Source organism: Elephantulus edwardii, unplaced genomic scaffold, assembly GCF_000299155.1.
Source record: "Elephantulus edwardii isolate Elephantulus edwardi_28Jun2011 unplaced genomic scaffold, EleEdw1.0 scaffold00184, whole genome shotgun sequence".
NCBI lineage: Eukaryota > Metazoa > Chordata > Mammalia > Macroscelidea > Macroscelididae > Elephantulus > Elephantulus edwardii.
Window position 1 is genome coordinate 5,614,933 of NW_006399934.1, and position 10,395 is coordinate 5,625,327.

Consider the following 10,395-nt stretch of genomic DNA (forward strand, 5'->3'; position numbering starts at 1 on the left):
GATTTGGTTTAATTTTCCTCAGCTTTAGCTTGAATTTGCATATGAGTAGTTGGTGGTCTGTTCCACAATCAGCTCCTGGCCTAGTTTTCACAGCTGAAGGGAACACTGCATGATTTAAAATAAGGAAAAGTGTGTGTCAGGGTTGTGTCCATTGTCATACCAAGTCAATCTGCTGAGTAAGCAAATATTTTGAGAAGAAGTTGGTCTACATGAAAAAGAATGTAGCATCAAAATCTGAGACTCATAATAATCTGCATCATGCAGATGATACAACTTTGTTTGCTGAAAATGAAAAGGACTCGAAGTGCTTGTTGCATAAATTCAAAGACTTCACTATGGATTGCATCTCAACATTAAGAAGACAGAAATCCTTACCACTGAACTTATAGGCAGCATTATGACACATGGAGAAAAAAATTGAAAAAGTCAGTACTTCATCTTACTTGAATTCACAATCAACATCATTGGTACCAGTGGTCAGGAGAGCAGATAATTTATTGCATTGGAAAAGTTTGCAGTCAGGTATATCCCCAAATTACTGAGGAACAATGATGTCATTTTGAGGACTAAGGTTTATCTGATTCAGGCCATGGTCTTTTCAATCACTTGCTATGCATCTAAGGGCTGTATAATGAGCAAAGATAACAGAAGAAGAGTTTCTGTCATTGAGTTGTGATGTTGGAGACGAGTACTGAATATCCTATGCATTGCCAAAGAACAAACAGCTACATCTTGGAGAAAGAACAGCCAGAGTGTTCCTTGAAGGCAAAGATGAAAAACACTTCATCTCATACACTTTGGGTGTGCTTTTAAGAGAGGCTATTGATGTCAGGTGTTTTACTAGTTTTACTAGTTTATCTTCTAAAATACGGAGAATAAACTGACATCTCCTAAATTTGGGCAGTTCGTGGAATATTCCACACTTTTCTCCAATATCACAACTCAAAAGCATCAATTCTTCTTCTATCATCTTTGTTCGTTGTCCAGCTCTCAGATGCATAGCAAGTGACGGAAAATATAGTGACCTGAATCAGAAATACCTTAATCCTCAAACTGATATCATTGCTCAACAGTAATTTGGAGAGGTTAGTGACTATAGATTTTCTATAGTAGACAATACTTTTTCATTCATTTATTCATTCATTCATTTAAAAAATGTTAGAAGATCTATTATTTTGCACTCATCTTGCTAACCATTCTGATTACTAAGTGAGAAAAGTCTTTTTAGAGAAGAGAGGTAGTTGACCAAGGAGATATATAAAGCTTCAACTGTGTTCAACACTGTGAAGGACAGGAACACAGTGAAACTAAAAGTCCTGGCTCTTAACAGACATAGTGGCTATACTAAGGCATCTATTTGCTTCCAATAATGGTGTTTCTTTTCCTTGACCAAAAAGTAAGTTGTCATATTTTCCCCTTCATTTCTGTAAGAAATCTTCATATTTTAATACAAACAACATACATTGAATGGTGAATTGACATAGTGATGGCTATAGCTCTGTGTTAGTGGCTTAAAGAGTGTGAGTTAGCAGATTTTGTTCTTGAGATTTTTGAAGTGTTAGGGTAAATGCATCTTGACATCAAGGATAGGCATATGTATCTAGACCTTAAGTGAATGCTTATAGCTTTATATAAAGAAATGTATTATTTCTTCAAATATAAGTTGAGAAGAAGGTTTTTGTGAGGGTGGAAAGCAAATAAGTATGGTAAATGGCTATTTACAAAGAGAAGGCTAGATGTGATTAATAAAATCCAGTGGAATATTCATTCTCTTTCACACATCAAACTTTGTCCTTTATCATCTTTATCTTCAAGTTGATCATCTGATAGTCAATATGTTTTTTATTTTTCTCATGTTATCCTCTACTTTCAAGGAGCTCAAATGATGTAGTGCGTAGCTTGTTACTTTTCTTACTAAAAGGCCTTGTTGCATCTCACAAGATTATAATCCACTAACAGCTGTGCCAGAGAAAGAGGACTAGTCTCATTCTGTTAAGATTTACTATCTCAGTCACTTGGTAGATGTATTCTATTGAGCTGGAATCAACACCACACCACTTAAAGGTGGGTTTTCTGGTTGTGTTTTTTTTCATATTCTATTTTTTTGCTTTTTACTTCTACTTAAATTTCATTTATTTCAATTTTCTTTGATTCAATTGATGTACTTTAAAAATAATTTTTAAATTAATTATAAAATTTAATTTTGTGATGCTGAACACATTTCATTTTCCCATTCTGGTTAGATTATCTCCACAATGTGCTGGAAACCAGCCAGTCAGGATGGACAGGGTTGGAGTGACGAGGAGAGCAGATTAAAGAAACATACTACACAAGGGATAGGTTAGGAGAGGCATACAGTATGATACTGTAGCCCCAAGTTTATTCTCCTCTGTCATTTTATCCTCTTTTTGCAGTGAACAGAAAAACAAATCAGCCTCAAGGTTGGCAGTACATTTCATTCTGATTTACAAGCCCCCTGCTAGCTCAGCCAGGCAAGCCCTTGCTCTTCTTATCAGCAGCAGGAAAGACCATCAGAATTTGAATATAAGCAGAGTCTTTAGGGAGGGACATTCCATTCTCCACATCCCCACTTAGCCCTAGGGTTCAAGGAATGGTTAAACCTGTCTCTGCTTTCCTTCAAACATCAAACCACAATGATAAACAGCTCTGGACTTTTGAACCTGGCATAAAATGGTGATTTGTTAAAAATGGCTGCAATGTGGCTGGCTACAACAATGAAGACTGAATTACTTCCTAGTAGGAGCTCAGGCAGAAGTTTCTCTAGATAGTAATCCTTTTTTTCTTTTGAACTCTAAAAATATTTATCAAATAGCATCGAATATTTTAAAAGGAAGGAATTATATTGAGATATATAGGAAATAGTCAACCATTATATTTTAATTATCTCACTTATAAAGATCAGGCATTTATAAACTAAATATGTTGACAGAATCAGTTGTAGAATTCTGGATACTTATTTAATCTTGTTAATAAATCATAAAATTAATTCATTAGAAAATAATAGAGCTGGCCTGATATCATAGTCATAATAGCAAGAGGAAAAGTTGAAGTTTATTATTTCTATTTTTGTTTTTCTAAATAGTTCATGAAAAGAATTGATTTCTTTTTTCTGACTATAATGAATCAACCAATAAGCACTTATTTATTGCCCCATTTCTAGACTTCAACATTAAAGTCTCTGGATGGATATACAATTAATCCCATTCTTAAGCTTATTTCAGACAAACTGAGAAGTAAGTTTCACACTTGAAAAGATATCTAACCAAGAATAAATCACAGCACTGTGGTATGAAAATATATATATGTTGGTAGGGTAGATATTAAAAGTCATTGATTTTTGGTTGACAGTAAATATGGTGTTAGATTAAGTTGGCACTTTTAGCCATTACACTAGCCTCCTGTGGTCTCCAGCCATCTTAACTGCAGACACACGTTCTTGGAAATCATCAACAGCCTGTGGGACTAGGATAAGAGAGTGCATCTCGCATTGGGTAGCAAGATTTGAAGGTCACTGGAACAAGATCCAGTTTAGAGTGAGACTTTAGTGGCAAGACCATGGTGAAGGTGGTGGAGAGACTGTGGCATTGCTGTGGAGAAACTGTGGCAAGATGTAACCAGAGCAGCCCTGAGATAAAGGTCACAGTTAAAGGGTTTTGCCAAATGTTTGAAAGAAAAGCTGACTCATAACTGTTCTGATACAAACCTTGCTGGATGATTGAGAAAACTAGAGGCTTCTTGAATTTGTACTGCTGAACTGAAATTTGAGCCTAGACTAATTGAGGAATTGTGCCGTGGGACTGCTGGACTGAAATCTGTGAGTAAAGTCTGCGAGTCAACAATAAATAAAGGAATCTATAGTTGCTGGGCTAGGAGGTTTTTATTTGCTTTCTGCTCTGGGGTAGGGAAGGGATGTGCTGTTCTCTCTCCCTCTGGCCCTTTCAAAGAAACATTCAAGGCTCTCTGCTCTCATGTCCCATTTTCTGCTCTTTAGACAGTAAACAAATAAGCAATTTTAGGACAGGAGTTATTTTGTGATATATAGAAAATATTATATTGGCTCTATTCTTTGGTGGAAAATGAGAAAAGAAGCCTTCTCAATGCTCCTTTTATGTCCTTGTTTCTTAGAGTATAGATAAAAGGGTTAAGCAAAGGAGTCACTAAACTGTAGAACATAGACATGAATTTGTTTTTGTTCTGGGGGTCAGTAGAAGAAGGCTGTACATACATACAAATTACTGGCCCATAGAAGAGTGATACCACCATTACATGAGAACTACATGTGCTAATTGCCTTCTTTTTTCCCTCAGAGGACTGGATCTTTAAAATGGTAGCTACAATGAACCCATAAGAGAGAAGGATAAGGGACAAGGGCAGTAAGGAGTAGAGTGTCCCCCCAATGGACAGCACAGCTACATTGAATGTAGTGTCAATACATGACATCTTGATGATCACTGCGACCTCACAAAAGAAATTTTCCACCTTGTTATTGCCACACAGTGGCAACTGGACAGTGAGGGATGCCTGAACCAAGGAGTGAGCCAAGCCACTTAGCCAAGCTATGACTACCAGAAGGATACAAAGTCGCTGATGCATGATAGCTGAGTACCTTAAGGGCTTGCAGATGGCAATGTAACGATCCAGAGACATCACAGCTAAGAAAATACATTCAGTGGCCCCCAAGAAATGAAACATATAAAACTGAATCACACAACCCCCATAACTTATAGACTTATCAGGTCCCCAAAGGTTCAGCAGTAGCTGAGGGATGGTGGTTGTTGTAAAACACAGGTCCAGGAAAGAGAGGTTGGAAAGGAAAAAATAAATAGGGCTGTCCAGGTGAGGATCTATCTTTGATACCACAATAATTGAAATGTTACCCACCAATGTGACGATATAAGCTACAAACACTATCATGAAAAGAGGCCTTTCCAACCAGGGGTAGTCTGAGAATCCCAAGAGAATGAAGACATTTGGAACACTTGCATTGCCTGGATTCATGATTGTCATTACTCTTGTTGGTACAGTGAAGAAGATTGATTCCTTTGATTCTTAATTTACCCTGTTAAATTTAAAAAAAAAAAAGTCACAGAAGGATTTTCTACATATTGCAACTCTAGTGAAACTTGCAAGCCCCCAAAAATTTATTTTGAACTTAAATACTACATGTTATAATTTCTGTAATGCCTCTAAAAATACAAAACTCTTCATTTTATAAAAAAATGCAACATCTCAAATTTTAATAGAATAATGATTCGACTCAATTCATTGCTGTCAAGTCAAAACCAGCTAGTATCTGACCCTGCAGGCAGTTCTCCACGGCTACAAATACACTAAAGGAGACTATGCATCTTTCTCCCATGTAGTTTCTGGTGAATTCAAACTGCTATAGAGTCATGAGCTTTAGGTTATCAGTCCCTAGAGACTGCCATCAGAACACCTTTCATATTTTATTTATTTACTTATGTTGTTGTTGTTATGTGCCATCGAGTCGCCTGTGACTCATAGCGACCCTATTTACAACAGCCCTAAACTCCGCTCTGTCCTGTGCCAATCGCACTGTCTCTGACACTCCCATCCCAATTATCCCAGTCACTGAATCACCTTAGTCTCCAGAGAGACACCACTGCTCTTCAGCACTTTGGAGAGGTCCCTAACAGCAGACTTTCCCATGGCAATGCGCCTTTTAATTTCCTGGCTGCTGGTGCCAAGACTGTTGACTAAAGCTGTAATAAAGGTAAATTCATAACTGATCAAAATAAACAAATGCATCTGAAAGCATGCCCAGGAGCTAATGGTGCTAATTTACTGCTTGTATCCATTTCTTTTATTAGTAGTCTGCTGACCTTAGCCATGCTCTAGTTGAAATTAAGAGTTGATTTAGGGTAAGCTTAGAAGTGATTGAGGAGAGCTCTGGTGGCCTAGTGGCAAGGAGCTGCAACTACAATCCCAGAGGCACACGGTTCGAATCCACCAGATGCTCTGCTGGGAAAAGGAGGGACAGTCTCCTCCTGTACCAGTCAGATCTGATTTGACGGTACACTCACACAAAAATTAAATAAAAAAAAACCGAAGTGATTGAGCTCCATCTCAGTTGATGGATTGATCTAATATGAATAGAAACAACACAGAATGATCTTCTTTTCTTGTGTGTGAGGAAAAAATTCATTTAGAATTAGCCAGCAGTTTAGATGATCCCAATTTTGTTGGCAACATTCAAGGCATCATAGTCAGGAGCAAGTTGAACATAGGCCTTCTTCTGATGGAGAGCCATCAGCCCTAACCAAGGTGTTGACCTTGGCTACATCAATGTCATAGAGCTTCTTTACAGCTTGTTTTATTTGTTCTTGTTGGCCTTGACATCACAAAGAACACAAGTGTGTTGTTATCTTCTATCTTCTTTATGGCTAACTCAGTGGTCAGGGGAAATTTGATGATGGCATAGTGGTCAAGCTTGTTTCTCCTAGGGGTGCTTTTCCAGGGATATTTGTGATGCTTTCAGAGTCTCAGCATCTTAGGCCTCTGGAAGGTGTGTGACATGAGGGATCTTCTTTTTTTTGGCCGTGGATGCCCTTCAGGACTGCCTTCTTGGCCTTTAATGCCTTTGGCTTTGGCTTCAGTTTTGGGAGGGGCAGGGGCTTCCTTCTTGGCTTTCGGTGCCATCTTTGTAGAAAAAAATGGTATTCTTTAAGTCAACTCCTAAACTCTAAAATAATTTGGGTTTTTGCAGGAATAAAACTTATGTTATAAAAGGAAACATGGTAACATGTTTATTACAAGAAAAACAAGGTAAGTAATAATTGATTGCACATCTGGTGCTAATAGGTCGTCAGTGTTTTTAATCACAATACAATGCATGTTAGTATTTTTCTTATGGTAGTTTGCAATATACCATATCCATTTTAATAATTATGTACTATTTTATTGATTTATTATATTTATATTTATCACAGTTTTATGTGGGTCTGTATTACCTGGATTAAAATAAAATATATATTTATCTCTACAAGTAATGATAAAAAGCTTGAAAAATACACATGTAGTAGAAAAATAAACGTCACTCAGAATTAGAAAATCGGGATGTAGGCCATTGCCAATAGCTAAAACTTTTATGTATTGCTTACATACTTAGGACCTCTCCATAATTTTTCTATATTACAAGGATTAACTAATTCAATAACTAATATCACAATTTAGTAAGTGAAATATTTCATATCAATTATTTCTATGAAATATAGTGTCCTGTTTGATTATGAGTCTGTAACTATTTAACTTTTTCAGACTATATCCAAGCACTAACAGTGTTCTAATTCTCCTATAGGGTTTTCATTGATTTAGTAATAAATTTACCAGACTATTTACTTTAAATAGTCCTGTCTTTAAGGACTGGTAATTGATTAAGAAAATAAACCATTTTGTCACTACAGGAAAAAAAAATAGCACATCTAATAGGAATGTACTTTATTATCTTTAATTTTTTTAAATTACTGAGATCATTAGCCTTGAATAAGTTAGTTATTTCAAGATTTTAGTGTTAGTTAACATATTAAAATATGAAGACAAATTGTATCCCAATATTAATTATAAAGATACATTTCAATGTTTTATAAAGATGTATTCATACTGGAAAAATTCCAACTTAATCACATATTCTTTAGTATGCACTTTGCATAAAAAGTTATCACATATACAGCATTATACAAAAATATCAAACTACAGCATAGATCAAGCCCTTTAACTTCTTCAACACCTACCTTAAATAAGGTCTGATTCAGTATTAGTACTCTGTCATATTGGGTCACAGTGGGTTGAAGTCAATCCAGTGACATCTAAAAACAACCCTGTTTTTTTCCAGCAAAAAAAAGATACTGATTTTTTGTTTGTTTGTTTCCATCAGGATTAAATGTTAAGAATAAAGATTGACTCTTATCCATCTTCAGTTACTTTATTTCTTCAACTCTTATTTGTTTATTTGGTTTGAATGATCTTAAATATTTTGAGAAGTGGAAATCTATATCCTCCAAAACAACTTTATATCATGTTTTTACTCTTTATAGAAAGTTGCACATCTTTGTTACCTATACAATTAACCTCACTAATAATTTCTTGGCAAAAGACACTATAGAATTCCCTAGAGCATATATCTTCTAACTTTTTTCATTTCTCAATAAAATGAAACCATTAATAATGATATTTTCCATATCCTGTTGAATGCTATACTCAATAGTAAAAGAACCTTCAAAAATTTAATCTGCTTCAACAGTTCACGAAATTTTTTTTCTTAGATTATCTGGGGAAATGTAAGACAATCAGTTTAGTGTCTAAATTCAATTTTATTTTTTATTTCTATTTTTCTTAAAATATTTATATTATTAAGATCCCTGGCATAGTAAAGGCAGAGAAATCCTAGTTCCACATAGAAATGAAAGTGGCAAAAAACCTGCCAAAACAATTTTTAAGGAATCAAAAGATTCTTATCTTTGAATATTTCTTCTACAATAGATTATTGCAGTATAGATTTTTTTACCTGAAACAACATTGTACTAAAGTTCCTCATTCACTCTAAATAATAATAGCACTGTGTTGAAAATAAACAAGTATAAATTACTATGCAATAAATTTTTAAAACTATTTATTGAGTGCCTACTTGTCTCATTCTTCTTTTAGTACCTTCAACTCATAACTGAGCCTCCACTAGTTTCCAGGGTTATAAATCACATGGGAAGAGAGTGCACATCTCACTAGAGCTGCTGGTGGATTTAAACTACCAAAGAGAAATGGCCTTTGGATTAGTAGCACAACTCCGTGTGGACTGCACCACCAGAGCTGTCATTCTCCTAGAGTCTACAAATATAACCAGAAATGTAAAATAAAATTTGTCCTAATGAAATCTTAAGTTGCAACTGAGAAAAAAAAATATCTTTTTTCTCAAAAGAATGCTGATGTCCTAATGGGTAAAGAGTTGTGCTGCCAATCCAAAGGCAAGAAGTTGGAATCCACAAGCTGCTCCATGGGAGAGATGGGACGTTACCTATCATGCAATTTACAGCCTCTGGAAACTCACTGGAGGGTCAACTATAAGTCAATACTGACTTGACAGCAAGTAATAACAACTTATTCTCAAGAACCCATAGTGGATCAGAGGTTACACTAGGCTAATAACCTAAAGCTATTAACCACAAGCTCTCTGTAGGAAAAAGATGGGACTATATACTTCTATAATGATTGCAACCTTGACAACTCTGAAGGTTGGTTCCACTCTGTTCTATAGAGTCCCTGAGTCAGAATAAACTTGAAGATGTTGGTTACTTGTTCTGAGATATTGGAGAAATAATAACAACAACAATAATAATAATAATAAGTTCAAGCTTCCACATGGCAAAAATAAATTCTGTATACATTTGATTTAATATGGACTCTAAGTGGATCAAAGACTTTCAACCTTGCAATCATTCTTCATGCAATTGATTTATTCACCACCAATGCCTTAGTTAGCAGCAGATGGGGGAAAAAAATCCCTTGTATCCACAATAATACTATGCCACACTCAGGAGTAATGATTTTGAAAAATACTACACAACATGGGATAGACTGCAGAGCATTATGCTGACTAAACTAATTCAGTCTCATAAAGACAAATACTGCATAAAACTATTATGGTAAAAAAGGTTAACTAGCAAAATGTGTTTGAATATCAAAAAGAGGAAGAAGAGGGGCAGGGAGGCATAGAGTGGGAAAAGGGGAAATCATAGGGTCATGGAATTTGGTGGGCAAAGGGAGCGGGTGAAGGACATGGGAAAGATCCAGTGGGAACCTGAAAAGACAGGATAATGGTAGATTAATCACAATGGTGAATAATTTATGAAACACAATATATGGGAATGATTGAATGAAACAAAATGTGAATGAAGGAAAATGAAACACACTGTATATGTATTTTATATACAATCCAATATAAAATAATCATTTTAAAAAGGCATGTTACATTGGGAAAAATTGCTGTCAAGAAACTCTTTAAAGTGCTAAAGGGTAAGAATTCAGCTTAAAGACCAAAATGTACCTTACTCAAGCCATGGCATTTACAATCACTTTTTATGCTTGTAAAAGTTGCACAATAAATGAAAAGATTAAACAAGAATTCATACTTTTTAATTGTGGTATTTTGACTATCTCACAAATGACTAAGAGAATAAGCAAGCGAGTATTCGAGGAAGTGCCACCATAATGTTCATTAGATGTAAGGATAAGGAAACTGTTCTCAGTTTTTTGGGGCATGTTGTTAGAAGACAGTTCTTTAAAAAAGGTATCATTCAAGTCCACTCCCACCGTTCACTGCTATATGGTGCCACTGTTGTAGAATGAGGCTGGCATTGGGGT

At 35.5% G+C, this 10,395-nt stretch overlaps 2 protein-coding genes across 2 annotated transcripts in view; both read right to left on the reverse strand.

Annotated features, from left to right (window-relative positions):
* Positions 1-4,080: 4,080 nt before the first annotated feature.
* Positions 4,081-5,031, reverse strand: LOC102859093 (olfactory receptor 2B11-like). Its single transcript, XM_006896316.1, has one exon. The coding sequence runs from the start codon at positions 5,026-5,028 to the stop codon at positions 4,081-4,083; it is 948 nt and encodes a 315-aa protein (XP_006896378.1). The 5' UTR covers positions 5,029-5,031.
* Positions 5,032-5,075: 44 nt separating this feature from the next.
* Positions 5,076-10,395, reverse strand: part of LOC102859490 (HLA class I histocompatibility antigen, A-3 alpha chain-like) — a 23,124-nt gene continuing 17,804 nt past the window's right edge. The window contains exon 7 of the mRNA XM_006896317.1: positions 5,076-5,080. Coding sequence (XP_006896379.1) covers positions 5,076-5,080 — 5 coding nt within the window. The remainder of the gene's footprint in view (positions 5,081-10,395) is intronic.